General features: G+C 43.9%; 1 protein-coding gene across 6 annotated transcripts in view; it reads right to left on the bottom strand.

Moving 5' to 3' along the window:
* PDE6C (phosphodiesterase 6C) overlaps positions 1 to 20,412 on the bottom strand; it is an 88,231-nt gene that overhangs the window by 42,145 nt on the left and 25,674 nt on the right. For 5 of the 6 annotated variants that reach the window (XM_053311780.1, XM_053311776.1, XM_053311781.1 and 2 more), the window contains 8 exons: positions 11,028 to 11,180; positions 10,512 to 10,601; positions 10,104 to 10,244; positions 9,789 to 9,863; positions 9,632 to 9,696; positions 9,473 to 9,539; positions 1,839 to 1,886; positions 791 to 940 (listed from right to left, as the gene is read on the bottom strand). In XM_053311780.1, coding sequence (XP_053167755.1) covers positions 791 to 940; positions 1,839 to 1,886; positions 9,473 to 9,539; positions 9,632 to 9,696; positions 9,789 to 9,863; positions 10,104 to 10,244; positions 10,512 to 10,601; positions 11,028 to 11,180 — 789 coding nt within the window. The remainder of the gene's footprint in view (positions 1 to 790; positions 941 to 1,838; positions 1,887 to 9,472; positions 9,540 to 9,631; positions 9,697 to 9,788; positions 9,864 to 10,103; positions 10,245 to 10,511; positions 10,602 to 11,027; positions 11,181 to 20,412) is intronic. The other variant, XM_053311779.1, reaches the window with a different exon arrangement.

Consider the following 20,412-nt stretch of genomic DNA (forward strand, 5'->3'; position numbering starts at 1 on the left):
CCCCCAGATGTTGTTGGACTACAACTCCCAGAATCCCCAGCCACAAAGGCCATGTCTGGGGATTCTGGGAGTTATAGTCCAACAACATCTGGGGGCCCAAGGTTAAGAAACCCTGCTTGTACTTGGTTCATCATGCTGTTGCCAAACTGCTATCAGGAGCCCAGTATAGGGCCCAGAAAATCCCTTGCTATTTGGCCTGCACTGGCTCCCAATCCATTTCCAGCCCCAGTGCTAAGTGCTGGTTATTACACTTAAGCCCCCTTATAGTTTGGGCCCAGGGTATCTTGGAGAGCAATTCTTCCTATGCTAACTTGTCTTGCCTGTAGAGGTGTGGTTGGCAGTGACATGGGACAGGGCCTCCTTGCTCGTGGTGCCTGGACTGTGGAACTCCTCACAAGTTTGGCTGGGCCTCACACTTGCTGGGTTTTGTCAGGGCAAGAAATAGTTCAGGGCTTGCTGGGCTTTGTCAGGGCATGAAACAGGCATCTGAGCTGTCCAGGCTCTTTTGCCACTTTTAGAATGGCTGTGCTTCTATTAGACTTTTTAAAAAAGATGAATATTGATTTTGCTATTGCTTTATTGATTACTCTGTGTTTGTACATTGTGAGCCACTTTGGATGCATCAGTAGCCTGTTAATTACATAATTAATTAATATTAAATTAACTAAATGTAATTAAATTAACTAATTAACTAAAATGATGAACACTTGAATGGCTATTCAGAATACAAGAGTAATCACCCTCCAGGGCCTCATTGTAACCCAGCAGTGCCAAACTACACGGAGCTTACTTCAGTTAGCTGTTCGTCATGTTCATCAAAGGGTCTGCCATCTTTCCTGTTGTAAAATGTAGCCACACCAACAATTTCTTCCTTTTTGTTGACAATAGGTAAAGATAAGACATTTTTAACAATCCAGCCTGTCTCATCAAAAGCTTCTTTCTGCAAAAAAGCAAAAGAATAGTCAACGCTGAAGACTTATTTTGAAAGGGGTGTGTCTGAGAGAGAGAGGGTGGGGGGAATTGGAAAGTTGGAAGGATCAATGTTGGTATAAAATCATCAAAACTCACTAATGATCTCATCAGAGTGAACCCCCTTTAAGTCATTTTGGTTTCAATGGGAGAGATTTAAACACATGCTTAACGATCACATTGGAATTAATGGGATCTAAAATGACTTTGGCTGGATTCTACCCTCTGATGTTTTAATCAAAAAGCATTGAATATTGTAAGAATGTTTACAGCTGTGCCTGAGCCACAGCTGACTGATGGTGTTTCATAAATATTCCTCCCTATATCCAAACCACCCAGGGTTTGTTTGTTTGTTGGCTTGTTTGTTTTTGCCATTTTGAAAAACTGGAGGCAAAATGGTCTTTCCCCCTGCCCCCATTCAGACTGTGTCCTTTTTCACTGCAGAGTGACAGCAGTGGCACTCCAAAGTGAGTCTGATCAGCTGCTGTTTTTGTGCCATTTCACAGTTTAAAAACAGTGGTGTTCCTCATAGGAACTGAGATGTCATCAAATCTGACTATGCCTTCACTCTGAATTAACTGTGTTTGTTCTCAGTGACATCACCAAATCTGATTCGCTAAGTGATGACAGCACTGTCTATAGAAATAAAACTGATTTGCAGTTAAAGATGGCACCAAAGCAACAGCCAATCACAGCTGTAATAGGTGGAAACAGTGAGCAATGAAAGTTCTACGGAACATTTTGGCTCTTTCACACCGGAAACATTCACCAGGAAATATTCAGTGCAACTCTGTCTGCAACTCACATTTCAGTGCTGAAATACTAGACATTTATGTATTTATTAACACAGTAAAATAAAAGGTTGTTACCTGAAATGTGAAGTAGTCATCTGCTGCTGCATTCATCATGTTACAAATCTAAAGAGAGTAAGAAACACAGTGAAGGGAAGCACCTACATTTCTACAGTAGCCTTTACAATAGATTTTTATTTATTTCTCATATTGCATTTATATCCTACCTGTCCTCCAACATGAAGCTCAAAGGAGCTTACATGGGGTATTACCTAGGCCAGAAGCCTTGCAGGGATGGAGACACCTTAACATCTGCTTCGCAGAGACGGCTGCTGCCCAGTGGTGAGAGCTTGTGTTGCTGTCGTCTGCTGTTGTCAGGCTCCCAGCCTATGTGCCCCCTAACTTGTGGGGCTGTGGCTGCTGCCCTGTGGGTGAGTCTGTGTGGGATTGGAGCCAGGGGAGTGAGTCAGCAGTTCCTTAGGAGGGGCAGTTGTTGTTTCTGGGCTTATTAAAAGGCTTCTGCTCTGTGGCGGCGGGCTTGCCACCGGTGGGGTCACCACCCAAGGGGCAACACCCAAGGGGATCCACCCCTTTGGAAGACAACGCAGGCAAGGGCCAGGTGATAACTTTTTGACTTTGGTTGTGTTTAGGTCCTGGGTGTTTTAGATGTGTCATGGTTTGTCTGGGGATGGGGAAACAGGGGGGGTGTCCACTGACTATGGGGTGTGGCTATTCCGTTGGTGGTGGGGAATAGAAGAAGTAAAGCTGGCAGGTCAGCGAGTCATTACAGGGGATGGGACATCAGAAATCTATTAGCTGTTTCCCCTTCTGGCTGCCCTGCCAGTTCTTAGCCTTGGCGAGCAGCGCCTGCCTCCCACAGACCTCCACCTTGCTCCTCTGTAATGCCAGGTCTGTCCAGAATAAGTCAGAAACCATCCATGACTTGATTCTGGTTGAAGGTATGTCTTACAGAGACTTAGTTGTGGGAGGCTGGTGGCCCAGTCTGATCCCAGCTTCTCCCTTCAGGGTACTCTGTTGAGGAGCGGGTGCGGGGACATGGGTGGGGAGGTGGAGTGGCTGTGTTCTCTCCCTGACCAGGATCCCTGTTGAAGTGTCTGATCATATTGAATGTGAGTACCTAAGTGGGACTTCTGTTGGTGTACCGATCACCCCAATGCCCAATTGAGTCCCTAACTGAGCTGACGCACTTGGTCTCGGGTTTGGCGTTGGAGTCTCCCAGGCTTGTAGTACTGGGGGACTTCAATATCCACTTTGGGAGCAATCTGTCCGGGGCAACTCAGGAGTTCATAGAGGCCATGAAAACTATGGGCCTATCCCAAGGGGTCTCAGGACCGACGCACATTGCTGGTCACACACTTGATCTAGTCTTTCACTCTGATCAGGGTGGTGTCCCATGGGTGGGGACTCCTGTGATTTCCCCATTGTCATGGATGGACCACCATCTGGTTAAGGTTGGATTCACATTCACATCCCATCTTTGCAGGGGTGAGGGGCCCATTAGAATGGTCCACCCAGGAAGCTTATTGGATCAGATTCGGGTACAAAACAAATCACCCCAGATTTGGACCCAAAAGATTTGAAGATTTGGACCTCCATTTTGTGGCCAAAGTGGGTTGGGTGGTATGCCCACTGGGTGGAAGCTACCATCCAAATTTCAAAGAAATTGGGCAAAAGGGGTTAAAGAATTTTTGAAGTTTGTGCATCTTTAAGCTTTCCCCCATAGAGAATAATGGGGATTTCAGCAGCCTTATACCTCCAAGTGCGGGGCACCAGGGTGGCCCAGAACAGATTGTGGTGGGTGGGTGCAAGGAAGTTACCACCCATATTTCAGAGGAATTGGGCAAAGGGAGGCACCAGGGTGGCCCAGAGCTGGTGGTGGCGTAGTGCACATAGGGTGTCAACCACCCCCAGAACGACAAGCCCATGGGGCCCTGGGTTTTGTTGTTTTCAATGTCTGAGGTGTTCTGAGAGTAGATACTCTGGTAGGAAATAAGAGAATCCACTCTCATTTCCTGCCAGAGAATCAACTCTCAGAACACCTCAGACATTGAAAACAACAAAACCCAGTGCCCCATGGGCTTGTAGGTTTGTTGGCGCCCTATGTGCACTACATCATAACCCGCTCTGGGCCACCCTGGTGCCCCCCACATGGAGTTATGGGGCTGCTGAAATCCCCATTATTACCTATGAGGGGAAAGCTTAAAGATGCACAAACTTCAAAAATTCTTTAACCCCCTTTGCCCAATTTCTTTGAAATTTGGGTAGTAGCTTCCACCCATTGGGCATACCACCCAACCCACTTTGGCCACAAAATGGAGGTCCAAATCTTTTGGGTCCAAATCTGGGGTGATTTGTTTTGCACAAACTTCAGAAAAAATTAAAAATCACCCCTTTCATCAATTCTTTAAATTCAGCAATTCTTTAAAAATCACTCCTTTGCCCAATTTCTTTGAAATTTGGGTGATAGCTTCCACCCACTTGGCACTATCATCACCCCACTCTTTTGGCCCTGGGACTGATTTAAAAATCTGAATTGATTCAGATTCAGATTCAGAAAATCCAGGTTATAAGTTTATTTGGTCATTGACCAGCAAACATTTACAATAAACCAGTACGTATTTTACAAATAATATAACAAAACTTGGCCATAACAGAAATAATATCAGTGTCCTCATTAATTAAAAGATAATTTAAGTAAAATTTAAATAAAATTCATCAGACCGCCCAGGCAAATTGTCTAACTTAGGAGATAAAAGTCTAGAATAGAATCTGGGGTGATTCGGGGGTGGCAGATTCTGACCCAAAACAAATTGGGGGTGATTCGATTAAGGTACAAATTGAATTTTAAAAAATCAATTTGTGCACATCCCTAGCCCTGGTGGAGAATTGAAACAGCAAACTCACCAGGGCAGTAGACATGATTGCTCCTAAGCGTCTTCTCAGACTCGCTTCAAAATTGGCCCCTTGGTATACGGAAGAACTACGGGGGCTGAAGCGGTGAGGTAGATGACTGGAGTGCAAGTGGAGGAAGACTCAACTCGAATCCAACAAATTACATCATAGAGCATATTTGAAGATCTATGCTCTGACAATACGGGTGACAAAGATGCAATTCTTTTCAGCCCGTATTGCATCCACAAGTTAATGTCCAGCAGAGTTGTTCGGGGTTGTGAGAGGGCTTATAAGTGCCCCTCCTCCCTTGAATCAAAACTTGGGACCATCTATTACCCGCTGTGACATGTTTAATGAGTTTTTTGTGGATTAAAATATCTCATATTCAGACTGACTTGGATTTAGACCCCACAATTACTGCAGTATCTGAATTGGAGGTGTCCAGAGCGACTCTTCTTATGTGGTCAGGCTGGATCAGTTCCAGTTTGTGACTCGTGAGGATGTGGTCAAGATGCTCAGAACGGTGCGGCCTACCACCTGTTCTCTTGGCCCTTGCCTGACATGGCTTATACTATCTGGCAGGGGGGTTGTTGTAGAAGGCCTAGCAGAGATCATAAATGCTTTTCTGAGGGAGGGCACGATGTCTCCATGCCTTAAGGAGGCAATTATTAGACCTCTTTTTAAGAAGCCTGCATTGGATCCCTCAAAGCTAAGCAACTATAGGCCTGTCTCCAACCTTCCATGGTTGGGCAAGGTATGGTAATTGAGAGGGTAGTGGCCTCCCAACTCCAGGCAGTCTTGGATGAAACTGATTATCTAGACCTGTTTCAAACTGGCTTTCTGTTTCAAACTGGCTATGGGGTGGAGATTGCCTTGGTTGGCCTGATGGATCTCCAATTGGGAACTGACAAAGGAAGTGTGACTCTGTTGGCCCTTTTGGATCACGCAGCAGCTTTCGATACTACCAACCATAGTATCATTCTGGAGCATCTGAGAGGGTTGGGGGTGGGAGGCACTGCTTTGCAGTGGTTCCACTCCTACCTCTCGAGCAGATTCCAGATGGTGTCCCTTGGGGACTATTGTTCTTCAAAATCTGAACATCTGTATGGTGTCCCTTAGGGCTGCGTATTGTCTTCGATGTTGTTTAACATCTACATGAAACCACTGGGAGAGATCATCAGGAGATTTGGTGCAGGGTACTATCAGTATGCTGATGACACCCCAATCTTTTTCTCCATGTCAACATCATCAGGAGAAGGCATAAACTCCCTAAGTGCCTGCCTGGAGGTGGTGATAGGCTGGATGAGAGAAACTGAGACTGAATCCAGATAAGACAGAGGTACTTATTGTACGGGGTGATGATTGTGCAGGGTACTTATTGTGCGGGGTGGCTCAGGAGATTATTTTGATCTGCCTGTTCTGGATGCGGTCACACTTCGCCAGAAAGAACAGGTACAGAACCTAGGGGTGCTTCTTGACACAACCCTCTCTCTGCTGTCCCAGGTTGAGGCAGTGGCCAGAGGTGACTGACACACCAGCTGAGCCTGTTTTTTGAGATAAATGGCCTCAGAACAGTAGTACATCTGCTGATCACCTCCAGACTTGACTACTGCAATGTGTTCTATGTGGCACTGCCTTTGTACATAGTCTGAAAACTGCAGTTGGTCCAGAATGCGGCAGCCAGGTTGGTCTCTGGGTCATCTTGGAGAGACCATATCACTCCTTTCTTAATAGATCTAACCTTGTTGCCAATAAGTTTCTGGGCAAAATACAAGGTTTTTGTTATAACCTAGAAAGCTCTAAACAGATTGGGCCCTGGGTATTTAAGAAAATGTCTTCTTTGCTATGAACCACATCACCCATTGAGATCATCAGGAGAAGTTCATCTGCAGCTGCCACCAGCTCCTCTGGTGGCTACTCGGGGACAGGCCTTCCTCGAGGCTTTGGAACGTGTTCCCTGCTGAAATAAGAGCCTCCCCATCTCTTAAAACTTTTAAAAAGGCAGTCAAGATACATTTGTTCATCCAGGCTTTTAATTAAATACTGTTTTAATAGTTTGATGGTTTTTAATAGTTCTAACGTTGTTTTAAGTTTTAAATCGTTGTAATTTTTAACCTTTTTACTTGTTTTTATTGTTTTGTTGTAAACCGCCTAGAGACTTGCATTTTGGGCAGTATACAAATATGTCAAATGAATGAAACAATGAATGAATGAATGAATGAATGAATGAATGAATAGTCTCCATTCAGGTACGAACCAGACCTAGCCTAGTTTAATGTCAGCAGGGTGGCTGTACATTGTGCCCTCAGGTCATGCCCTGGACCAGATTGTCCAATTGAAGTGCTTTCTCCTGTAGCCTGTTGGGTACAGGAGGATGGTGCTTCCCTAGTAACTGAACAGCCAATGGAACACCAAACCAGAAAAGGAGTACTTGTTTGCACAGAGGGGATTGGATGGAAGTGATGCCATGATGACTGTGATAGTGTTACACACATACACACCAATCTTGCCAATCAGTTTTAATAGTCGCAGGAGAGCAGCACTGTCCCCATTCAGATTGCTGGTGGCCCTGACAATGGGTGCTCCAATTATAAAGGCCAATCACTTGCAAAGCACTATATCTGGAAGTGTCCTTAGCTGGCTTCCTTATCTTGTTATAGCTGGCAACCATAACAAGATAATCATAATCCCATGTTTCCATTTTACTCTTTAGTTATTTAACTTATGGCACACTCCAAAAGTTCTCTTAGAGTGAGCCTCAGACACACAGAATATTTTGAGTTGGAGACTCACCAAGTATAACAAAGGCATAATAAAGAATAATGTTTTGGTAATGATCTCTCTTGCCCTTAGCCTGCAGGACAAACAGGTTGAAAGAAAGAAAGGCAGGAGCAGGAAGGAAAAAAATGATGGCATACAGGCATAATGTGTGCTTTAAGGTCCCTGGGAAGTAGCATCTATGAAACCAATTAACTTATAAAATTGAAAGGACTGTTCAATTGATCCCAGTGCTGACCAGGGATAAAGCATTCTGTTGGTTGGTACTTCTACTCTGGACTGCATTCCAGAGAAGCCCAGATTCTCTGGGCTGGCTTTAAAAGAAGCTTAGACAAATTCATTGAGGACCAGTCTATCAATGGTTACAGACCACTTCTAGACTCAGAGGCAGGATGTCTCTGAATACCAGTTGCAGGGGAGCAACAGCAGGAGAGAGGGCATGCCTTCATCTCCTGCCTGTGGGCTTCCTAAGGGCATCTGGTAGGCCACTGTGGGAAACAAGATGCTGGACTAGATGGGCCTTGGACTTGTCCATCAGGGCTGTTCTTACATTTTTATGTTCTAGGGAGTGACAATTCAAGTATGTGTTGGGGCCCAAGACCAGCAAAAGTCCCAAAGTGCCCCACCAGCACCACCTTTCTCTTCTTGCATGGAGCACTCACAATGGTCAAAGGCTGCATACAACATTTGCGGGGAGGGTTGTATGCCCTGCCTCTTCCATATTAAAGGGTTTACTGAGAGCTTCTTGCACAATAGCTCCCAGTATTCAAGACTCACAATGGGGAAAGCAGATAGAGGGAGTACATATGACAAGTGTCAGGAAAACATGTCTTCATCCTGGAGCTCTGGTCTGGATCCAACGGCTGAAGGAAGCACATCATCTTCCTTCAGTGGTTGGCTCCCGCCTGGAACTCAGCCTGCAGAGCTTCCTCCTCCTGCCAGCCATTTCACTGAAGCATATTATCTGTCATGTGGTGGCATTGTGGTGCATGTTGTTAAAAAAAACACAAATGGCCCCTACAGAAAGTAAATACATTTGAAGGATGCTGGCTGACATGATGAGGAAAATTACTCAGAGTAGCCCTTTGAAATTAAAAAGACAAGTTGACATATAATACAGCTAGTATAATTATTTGATGAAAAGTGATTGTGGTTCTATAGCCTATGTGTATAACCGAATGAAGTATTGATGTTGATAAGGGGAATTGCTCCCACTTAAAAGGTTGTTAGTATGATTTACTTCTGTCTAAAACAAAAGATAAAAGGAATTGGGTGTGTGTACGTGAAAGAATGCATGAGTGAGTAAAAGACATACCGAAGACAGGATAAATGTTGGGAAGAAGATACAGATCACCTCAAAACAACCAGGGAAAACCAGAGTAAAGTGCTGAAGGCAGCAGGAAAGGAGTTGCTCAAACAAGGACCATGGTCAGTCCAGAGATAAGGATGGATGCCAATATAGAACATGAAATAGCTTCAAAGACAGGCAACCCTTTTTAAAGTTAGGCATCAACAGAGATTTTCTCTGAGAAGCACAGAAGATCGTGGGGCGCCCAACTTCTCCCAACACCCCATTTTAAAGACTGATCACCTTTAAATGGGGCTGGTAAGTATGCATGTGTGTGTGAGTGAATGGACTATAGTTTAGCTAATGTTTAGGATGTAACAATAAACTGATGAACTAAATCCAGCTGGTGTCCGGGATCTGTTTTCTTTTGAGAACTTGTATTAGCCTTATCCGAAGCAATACTCCTAATTAAAGGTGACCCCCTTAATAATTGGTCACAAAGTTAGGCAATGCTTAACTTCTCCTTTTAATTTTAATGGGATTACTCTGAGTAATTTTCCTCATAATGTCACCCACTGGTTGCCATTCATTAAACTACAAAATAATAAGAATCAATGTACTCATATATATTTAGATTACTGTGAACCTTGTTATTCATTTGTATAATGATGAGATTTAAGGACATGTACAAAGATATACACAGAACTGCACAGAAACAAAGCTAGAAACTTACAAATCCATTTTCAGCAACGTAAGTCGGCAACCCACTAGAAAGACACCAGTGGTCTGCAGGAGGTGACCTTGAGGAAGAGAATGAGATAAAGTGAGGAGTTGGACCAACATAAACACACCCAACTAGCTACTAACTAAAAGAAAGGCAGTAGACACTCACGGAATGACTTTGATTTCTTCTTTGCCATGTAAAATGTAATCGATTATCTTATAAAATATGACTTCCTAATTGCAAGAGGAAAAAAGCAATGTAATGATCTGTAACCAAGCAGCATTTCAAAAACTGTGATTTGAATGGACAAAAGAATTCTACTCACTCGGCCGTCTGGTGTTTTTGGTCCTTTGTAAGGCTCTGCTTCTCCCAGCTTAATTGGCCATTCATCATAGAACTCCTGAAAATAATGATATATGAATTAGCAATAAGTTTCATAGAGAGTTTATGGAGAGATGACTTTAAAAGTAGAAAATCAAGGTTTGGGTTGATCCTATGCACAGTTAGGCTGTTTCAATCCTGTTGAAGTTGGCTGGAATTAATTAGTAAAACTGGGTGCAGATTTATAGCCTTGGATATATTTTGGAATTACTGTATTTTGAATTACAGTATTTCTAATAGTAAATAAAAAGATGATGACCTTTTCTTTGGTCATGTCCAGCAGACCAACAGAATATCTTTCACAGTTTAAGTAGACTCGGATAGTGTATAATGCTTTGTGAAATTGCCGCTCAATGTCAGTAAGTTCTTCAAATACTTTGTTGGCAGACCATAGAAGCATCTATTGAGAGAGAGAGAGAGAGAGAGAGAGAGAGAGAGAGAGAGAATGAACAAAAGGTAGGGACCATTAACAAACATGGCTGATAGGAAGGAAAAGCAGAAGCGACATTACAGGCAGATATTAAGATATCCACAGCATGTTCAATATGTCTTTATTATTGAAAATAACAATTTTCAAATATTAGTAATAAACAATTAAAAAACAATAACAAGTAATGGGACTTTTCACTGACTTCACATCTAAGTAAGCTAATAAATTATACTTTACCTGACTTTTTCTGTTTTCAATATTGTACAGGTATGAAGTGTGATATTGTTTTAAAGCAAGCGAAAGGAAATTAATGTATTTGGTAAAGACCTGCAATGAGAGAGAGAAAAAACTCAAATGACAGAGACAAAAGAAGTCCTATTGACTTAAGTGGGACAGTAAAGCCCTTCTCTTTTTCCAACTTAAGTCAATAGGCCTTAAAAGTACTGAACTGTGGTTACATTGTGACCTATCGTTTTTGTGACCTTTACATCATGCTTCCTTGGAAAGGTCAGAGGTTATATGTGGTTTCCAGTAGTCTTCCCTCCAGATCCATACCCACTAAGTTGCAACAATGCTTTAGTATCAGGTGCTCCTAGGTTATTATCTTGAGTCCATGGGTTATATCCTAAGGTTGCCTTCCTCCAGAGCAAGGAGTCCTTGTGGAGGAAAAAACCTTTAGGCTACAACCCTATATATTTTGTCTAATTGTAAAAGGGATCGTGATTCCTCTCTCTCTGAGATGTCAGTACTTACCTCTTCATCCTCTTTAGAGAATTCAGGAGCAGTTTGCTTGTTAAGTGCCATGAACACAGCAAGAACTTCCTTGCCTTGCAGAACTGGAGTTGTCAACATGCTGACAGTTGTATAACCAGTTTGTTTATCCACGAAGTCAGAGAAATGATTATTCTGGGGGGGGGCGGGGGCAGAGAGATGAGAATGGTTCATTAGCTTATTAGTAATATTACCACAAATGATTCATTTAGCACTTTTAATTAGTGTTCTATAGTATAGTCTTTGTCAGGCTTGTTCTCACAAAAGTCTTGAGAAGCAGATCACAATTATTCTTTCACACTGGAGGACTGCTTCAGAGAAAGTGTTTTGCCCCAAGGTGACACACTGAGGTGGTTCAGATATTCATTATCTTAACTGATAAATATTTTATGATAGATAAAATAAATAATTGTCTTCTACATGTTGTGGTGTGTGGGCTTACCACTATGAAAAGGAAATCACATTTTTAACCTTGGCTATGCTCAGAACAACATACGTATGACTCATCCAGTGACTGTGATCTCTTGGCACTGGAAGATCTCTGTGTTAGAGATTGTCGATTCTTACCCTCAATAGGTAAAACAGCAGAACATTAAGGAATGAGCACACACACTCCAGTTACAGAGTGGGTAGCAGAGGATGGTTTAGTTATTGCAGCTATTTAGAGAAAACACATGGAGATCCTTGTATAACTTAATACTAAATGTTTAATAGTTAAATACACTTAGGTAGGAAAGACCTATAACTGATCTAAAGGCCTACATAACAGATAGGTAAGAAGAGAGAGAGATGTTTCCATTGGCAAAGGAACCAGTGTACTACCACACTTTTGTAATTTTTTTGGAGATCAGAGCCTAAAACCTTTACTTAGCTGACAACTGCAGCTAAGACTTAGCTATTAAGTAAACAAGCTCTATATATTCTAAATATCCAATAAAACCAGTTACAAAGGTTTTATTGATTAAAATAAATTATTTTATTGAATAAAATCTATTATATTAATTCTCTTAGCTGGTGCGTTTCCTCCTGGATTTGGCGGCGGAACTCTCGCGAGAGTTCCTAGCATTGGGCGAGAGTTGGGGCAAAGAAAAAATGGCGGCCGCCGGGAGGTGGCAGCAGCGGGACAACCTGGCCTGGCCAGGCCATGCTGTCCGGGGTAAGGGGGGGCAGGCGGCGGCAGCAGCAGCAAAGCCTGTCATGTCGACGGGAGGCGGGAGCAGGACAGCCGTCCTGGCCATCCAAGGTAAGGGCAAAGCCCGGTCTGCTGGCGGGAGGCAGCAGCGGGGCAGTGCAGGTAAGGGGGAGGCGGCAGCGAAAGCGGCAAAGCCTGGCCTGCCCGAGGGAGGTGGTGGGTTGCCAGATTGGCTCCCTAGGACAGCTGTCCTGGCAGTACCAGGCAAAAGGGAGGCAGCGGCAGTGGTGGCGAAGCCCGGCTTGGCCGCCGGGGATGGGATGCGGCATGCCAGGCCAGTAAGATAAGAAAGCGGCGGGGAAGCAACGGAGAGACTACAAAGGGGGTGAGTGGGAAAGAGAGAGTGAAGAGTGGGGCAGGAGAGAGGGGGAGGGGGCAAGAGAGAGTGGAGCAAGAGAGAGTGGGGCAGGGGGAGGGGGCAAGAGAGTGGGGCAGGAGAAAGAGCCCCAAATAGCGCACAGATGCTCTGTGCGGGTAGGCTAGTAAAATATTATTTTATTATAATGCCAGCAGGGGAGGGGTTGCTTCCCACTGTATAGCACGGAGTGTTGCATGTATGAATATCTGTCTGAGGGGCAGAAGTGGTTGTGTGCTCTGTGCAAAGAGCTCCTGGCTCCTGGGAACAGGTTTGTGCCATTGAAGCCAAAGTGGCTGATCAGGAGAAGCTCAGGGAGGCTGAGAAGTAGGTAGATGAGACCCTCAGAGACACCCCACTCCCAGGCTGACAGCTCCTCTGGTGTCATGGAGAATAAAGGTCTCAGGGAAGGAGGACATCAGTTTGAGGAATAGGGAAATGCTCCCTTAGAAAGCATCCATTCCTTAGGTGGTGCGCCCATATCTTCTCACACAGAGAATACTCATTTGAGGGTTCAGGGCCTCCTAGTAGTAGATGATTCAATCATTAGGGGCATAGAGAGATGGCTTTGTGATCTGCGTGTAGACTACACAGTGACATCACACAGCATCTAGATAGGCTGTTAGGCAGTGCTGGGGAGGAGTCTGCTGTCTAGTGCACATCAACACCAACCATTTTGAGAAATGCAGTCGGGAAGTTTTGGAAGCCAAATTTAGGCTACTAGGTAGCATATTGAAGACCAGGACCCCCAGGTCTCTGGGGTGCTCTGAAGTGCTGACTGTTCCATGTGCAGGGCTAGTGAGACAGGCAGACCTGAGGGGTCTCAATGCATGGATTAGATGGTGGTATCGGGAGGAGGAGTTTAGATTTGTTAGGCAATGGGATACATTTTGGGGCAAGGGAAGCCTGTACAAAAGGGACAGGCTGCACTTGGACCAAGATGGAACCAGACTACTGGCACTTAAAATCAAAAAGGTCACAGAGCAGCTTTTTAAATGACATCCAGGGGCATTGTCAACAGGATTTGGGTGGTATCTGGTTTGGCAAGTAAGTTCCTCCAAGGTGCGAGGATGCAAACATTTCAGAAAAACCAGAAGGGGACAGAATAGAACCAAGAGTAGAGCAGACGGAAACACATGACAGCTGGTCAAAAAGGTCAAATGACAGTAAGAGACACATACCATCGCCAGGTAAGGGACTCAACATATAGGTGTTTACATACCAATGTCAGAAGCCTTTGAGCCAAGATTTGAACTGGGGTGTTTGTTAATGAAAACACAGATATAGTGGGGATAACAGAAACCTGGTGGAACGGTGAGAACCAGTGGGATACTGTTATTCCTGGATACAAATTCTACAGAAAGGAGGGGCGGACTGAGGGTGGAGTAGCACTGTATTAAAGAAGGGATAGAATCCAAGAAGCTAGACAACCTAGAAGGACTGGACTCCTCCACAAAATCATTATGGGTGACAATACGAAGACTGAAAGGAAATGTGTTACTAGAGACTAGGGATGTGCACGAATGGGTTCATGCACTCCTGGGAGGTGGAGGGTGTTACCTTTAAGGACCAGGGAAGGTGCCCATTCCACCCCCTGCCAGCCGCTTCTGATACAATGCTGACTGGGACTGCAAGGAGGTATGCCGCAGCCCCACACCAGCATTTTTGGATATAGCTACGGTAGGGGGAAAGCAGACGGGAGGGATGGGCACCCCACCTCCGAACCGGTGCAAACATTGGACCTCTGAACCAGTTCATGCTCATCCCTACTAGGGACAAGCTATCACCCCCCGGATCAAAACACTGAGAGTGACCTAGAGTTGGAGAAGCAAATCAGAGACGCATCAAAGAGAGACAGAGCTGTAATAATGGGTGACTCCAATTACCCTCGCATAGACTGAGCAAATTCACGTGTGGGTATTGACAGAGAGCTCATATTTCTAGACATGCTAAATGACTATGCCTTAGAACAGCTGGTCATGGAACCAACTAGAGAGAAGGCAACCTTGGATTTAATCCTGAGTGGTGCCCAGGACCTGGTGCAAGATGTCACAGTTGTAGAACCATTGGGGAACAGTGACCATAGTTTGATCCAATTCAGCTTATAGGCAAGTGGATCATTACCAAGGAAGTTCAACACAGATTGTTGGATTTCAGAAGAGTAAACTTCTCAAAAATGAGGGGTTCAAAAAAGGAAGCTGGAAGGGAAAGACGGGAGTGTCAAATCACTCCAGAAAGCATGCAGCTTATTTAAAACCACAAAAATAGAAGCACAGTTTGAATGCATACCAAGAAGGAGGAAAGGTACCACCAAGTTGAGGAGGACTCCAGCATGACTAACAAGCAGGAAGAAGACTTACTGCAGAAAATGGAAGTTCTGCCCAAATGAAGATAACAGGAAGGAACATAAACACTGGCAAGAAAGAAGTAAAAAAAGAAGTGCAAGAAAACAATAAGGGATTCAAAAAGAGAGTTTGAGAAGCTACAAGTGTCAAGGGGAATAACAAAAACGTATTTAAATTTCTCAGAAGCAGAAAACCTGCCAGGGAGGCAGTTAGACCCTTACATGATGAGGGCATGAAATGGATTATTGCGGGTAAGGAGACTGCAAAGAAGCTGAATGAGTTCTTTGCATCTGTCTTCATGGCGGAGGATACTGCCCATATACCCACTCCAGAACTGAGCTTCTCAGGCGTGGAGGCTGAAGAACTGAGCCAGTTTGAGGTGACAAGAGAGGATGTTCTAAACTGTCTTGAAAAACCAAAAATTAACAAATCACCAGGGCCAGATGGCATCCACCCAAGAGTTCTGAAGGAACTCAAATGTGAATTTGCTGATCGTCTAGCAAAAATATGTAACTTGTCCCTACAATCAGGCTCTGTACCAGAAGACTGGAATGTAGATAATGTAACTCCAATTTTCAAAAAGGGATCTAGGGGGGATCCGGGAAACCACAAGTCCATTAGCTTAACTTCTGGGCTAGGTAAATTGATGGAAAGCATACTTAAGGACTCAGTGCCCAGCAGCTGTGAAAAAGGCAAATTCCAGGAAGGGAATTTTAAAAAATTTAAAATGCTGATATTATAATGCCCTTATACAAATCTATGGTGCGGCTACATTTGGAGTCTTGTGTACAGTTCTGGTCACCATATCTTAAAAAGGACATTGTAGAACTGGAAAAAGTGCAGAAGAGGGCAACCAAGATGATCAGGGGCTTGGAGCACCTTTCTTATGAGGCAAGGCTACAACATCTGGGCCTTTTTAGTCTGGAAAAGAGGCAACTACAGGGAGACACAACAGAGGTGTATGAAATTATGCATGGAGTAGAGAGAGTGGACAGAGAAAAAGTTTTCTACTTCTCTCACAACACTAGAACCAGGAGTCATCCCTTGAAACTGAAGGCTGGAAAATTTAGGACCAACAGAAGGAAATACTTTTTCACACAGCAGATAATTAATCTATGGGATTCTCAGCCAGGGCATGTGGTGATGGCCACTAGCTTGGATGGCTTTAAAATGGGCTTAGACAAATTCATGGAGGACAGGTCTCTCAATGACTACTAGTCTGGTGGCTATAGGCCTCCTCCAGCCTCAGAGGCAAGATTCCTCTCAATACCAGTTGCAGGGGATCAACAGCAAGAGAGAGGATATGTCCTCACCTCTTGCCTGTGGGCTTCTCAGAGGGCCATTGTATGAAAAAGGATCTAGTGGTCCATTGTGTGAAACAGGATACTGGACTACATAGGCCTTGGGCCTGATCCAGGAGGATTGTTCTTATGTTCGTATGGACACCCAAACAGGCATAAGATGCCTCCATGCAGTCTGTATCTTGAAAAAATTGAGGGTATGAATTATGCACAGGCCCCTAGGCATATGGCTTTTTCAACACATGGACACAGGAAGTGGAGCCAGCAGGCAGTCCTAATTAACTCACGTTCATGTATACACAAAATGTACATCAACCCAGGGTTTTGAAGTACAACACAGGTTTTTGATGTTCTCTTCCAAAAGGAGGGAAAGGACAATGGAACATGGACAAATTTTACGTACATTAGCATACCCATGTGCCCTATACACAGTAAGAAACTACAGTTGCACAAACTTTTCAATATATGCTTATTCAAATTCTATGTTCTCACAATCAACTCCACAGGCTAACTGTTCCTGATTAACCTTTTATCCAGGATCCTTGTGATTGTGAGAATGCAGGCTTGGTAATCAATTTCATTTCTTATTTTTACTTATGTGGCATAAAGTCCATTCACTACAGTGGGGCTAAATCCAGTTAAATGAAGTATTTCCACATCACTAGCACTGGTGAAACAAACTTAAGTTGCCATATCTGCCATATCAAGGTTGCTGCTTGATGGATGGTTTTACATATGCCAATGATGCTAATCTGGAAAGCCTGCTACTACTTCAAAGCTCGTGGGGGCTTTAGATCTACCCTTTTGGTCCTGTGTCAATATTTGGATGATCCCTGAGAATCCAAACAGTAGATGAAAAGGTCAGCAATGGTGGCACAAACCAAAAGACTATTTTCTGTTCACCCTCTCTTTCTTTCTTATTTTATGTTTGTTTGTTTGTTTGTTTGTTGATGTAATATACCGCCCAACCCACAGACTCAGGGCAGTGTACAAAACAAGAACAGCATCAAGATTTTTTATTTTATTTTATTTTAAAGTTTTAAAGGGCAAACACCTGATGGAAAAGAAATGTCTTCAATAAGGTTTTTAAGTCTGAATGGGATGAGGCAGACCAAATCTGGGTGGGGGAGAGAGAATTCCAGAGTGAAGGGGCAGCAACAGAGAAAGCCCTTCCATGGGCCCTAGTACTATGGACCTCTCTGAGACCAGGGACTGAAAGAAGGGCAACCTGAGAAGATGTCACAGGGTGGGACAGGAATGGCCAGGAGAGGAGGTCCTGAAGGTAAACAAGCGCTAAGCCCTGAAGGGTTTTAAAGGTGAGAACCAGCACTTTGATTTGGACCCGGAAGCAAATAGGTAACCAGTGCAGTGACCACAAGAGAGGTGTCACACTATCATATCTCCTAGCACCCATAAACAGGCGGGCCGCCACATTCTGAACCAACTGAAGCTTCCGGGTTCTATATTTAGCATTATGTGCTACATGGTTTTCTCTTTCTTGCAATATCTTTGGTAAAGCACTAAACTACCCATGGGGAAAGTTGCTGTTTGGACAAGGCATAAATGCCACATAAAATGTGCTAGTGTGACACCAGGCCAGGACTTGGCTCTAGCTCTGAAGATGGACCACATACATGACTGTGTGGGTCTCCCTGCCATTGGATCTCCTCAGGAGGAGAAAACCAACCTGAATATCAACTCAGGAGGAGAGCTTCAAGAGGAGGCAGGGCCCCTGCCAGCCATAAAGGCCTTCTATCATTGCCTTCCCCGTGCGGGTTCAACAGCTCCCATTAAGAACTCGTGTCTCCAGCTGCCTCACCTGACCCAGGTTCGGACACTATCAAGCCCCTACCTTAAGCCCATGTATCAAGAATGCCTGAAATCTGCACCACCACAATATGCTCAGTCGCCCAATAATTTATTGATTTATTACATTTAAATCCAAGCTTTCTCCTGTGATCCCAGGTTAGCATGCGTAGGATTCACATATGTGGCAAAGCCTCAGGCATGTGAGACTGGCACTGATCCAGACACTGATCAGACTAAGACGTTTTTAGTTTTGCCAAAGTTGCTGCATCATCATGTAACTTCTGGACCATGCCCTAGAACAGGGCAGGTTTCCCAAACTTAGGTCCCCAGATGTTGTTTGATTACAACTCTTATCATCCCCAGTTGTTGTTAATTCAATTTCTATACCGCCCTTCCAAAACTGGCTCAGGGCAGTTTACACAGAGAAATAATAAATAAATAAGATGGATCCCTGTCCCAAAAGGGATCACAATCTAAAAGTTATAATGATGAAAGGCCATTGTGGCTGGGGATGGTGGGAGTTGTAGTCCAACACCATCTCAGGACCCAAGGTTGGGAATTCCTAAGCTAGAAGGTTTAGCCCAGCTGAAAATTCAAAAGGATCATCTGATGTACTGAAAGCTTCTTAAGGTCCTGGCAGCTGTTTTTTTTTTTTTTTTTTTTTTTTTTGACATAGCAATTGTTGCCAGAGAGACTTCCCCTCTGGTTCTGAAAACTCTGGCTTCCAATAGAAGGAAGGCTGAGTGAGGCATGGACAAGCACTTGGTGGCAGGAGGGAAGTTGACCTCTGTTTGGATTCAACAGCTGTGTTATTCAAATCATGTTTCAGTGTAAAAGCTACCTAGGAAAAGGTGACCTCACCCAACCGCTCCACCACCACTGCCACACACAAGTTCTATGCATTCTTAATGAAGCCAGAGTTCCTGACACAGCAAAAAGTTTGAAAAGATAAATACTATTACTGAGAAGCAAGCAGAACACAGCCCAGAATGCAATCAAAGTCAAGTCCCAAATTAGTTATATAGATTTAGCACCATAGAGCCCTTTTGTTCTGTACTCCATCTGAATAGTTATATCTCACTCACACCTTTTCCAAGATCTGTAATGTAATTTTCTCCTTTGTTCTTTTTTTTTTTGTATTTCTAAGTTTTCCTGCCTTTGGAACTTCTTAGAGGGTAAAATCCTATAAAAGGCCTATGCTCTTGAACCCTATTTGCTAAAGTTGTTGTTGTAGAAACCTGGTGGCACACTTTGTCTTCTACTGCCAAGGAGACTGTCCAGGTGAGCACCAACCTGTGGGCTCAAACCCTTTCCCCTAAGCTGAATCACTAGACTGCCAAGGAGTCTGCCCAGGTGAGCACCAACCCTAAGCTGAATCACTAGATTCTTTCCCCTAAGCTGAATCACTAGATCGCTGAGTCTCTAAGGAACACCCTAAGGAACACTTAGGGTTTTCCTTAGGAGCTCCCTAAGGAATCCCATTGGATTTAGAACTCCTGAGCTGAGTTGAAATCACTATCCTTGAGTGTTCCTTGTGTGTTGACCTGTTGTGGGGAGACCTGCATAGGACTGCTATGGCCACTCTTAGAACCGGGTCCTTGGAGTGGTCCATCGATGAGGCAGACAGAGAGGCTAATGATGGGCTAGAGCATCTTCTTAAGAGGAGGAGGAGGAGCCAAGATGGTGGCAGTTCCTTCTTGTGCTTTGGCATGCCACAGTTTACTATTAATAGTTCAGTCATTTTAGGTCAATTTTTAGCAAATAACAGGGGGAAATACAATGTTTTGAAAATCAGCATAGATGTTGAGGATGCTGTTATAAGTAGCATACTAAAAGTTCTGACCATTACAACTTGAGCTTTGGCCACTATCTTGGGAAAATGGCTGCCAAAAAAAATTTTTTTTTTCATATATCTCTCAAACCATTGCTCTGACGGGAAAATGTTAAATACAAAAATTGTAGCGCATCAAATGCACTTTTAAAATGTGGTGTTCAGTGTAGATTTCAATCAACAGTTTTGCAGTAAAGTGAAGGTTTCCTTGGGATGCATCTTCATAGCGACTATTCCATCCCTGATTTTTGTCCGTAGCTCATTAATATAAACTTTTCCTGCAAAACCAAACTTAAATAGAATTAAGGAACATGAAATTTACTGTCATTCACAAGAGGGAGTTTCCTCCTCCTTTTTTGCTACCCAGTTCCAGGAACCCATGGAGGATCAAGTACATACAATTCATGAAACATGCCTCCTATACACTCATTTCCACAGCACTCAAAAGGTGGAGTTCCACCGCAGGTTCTTTTTAATGTGGTATCTCTATTAGGTCTAATCCACAAACTGCAATTTAGAAAAATCTTTTCTTCA

This window comes from Hemicordylus capensis, chromosome 3 (assembly GCF_027244095.1).
Source record: "Hemicordylus capensis ecotype Gifberg chromosome 3, rHemCap1.1.pri, whole genome shotgun sequence".
Taxonomy (NCBI): Eukaryota; Metazoa; Chordata; class Lepidosauria; order Squamata; family Cordylidae; genus Hemicordylus; species Hemicordylus capensis.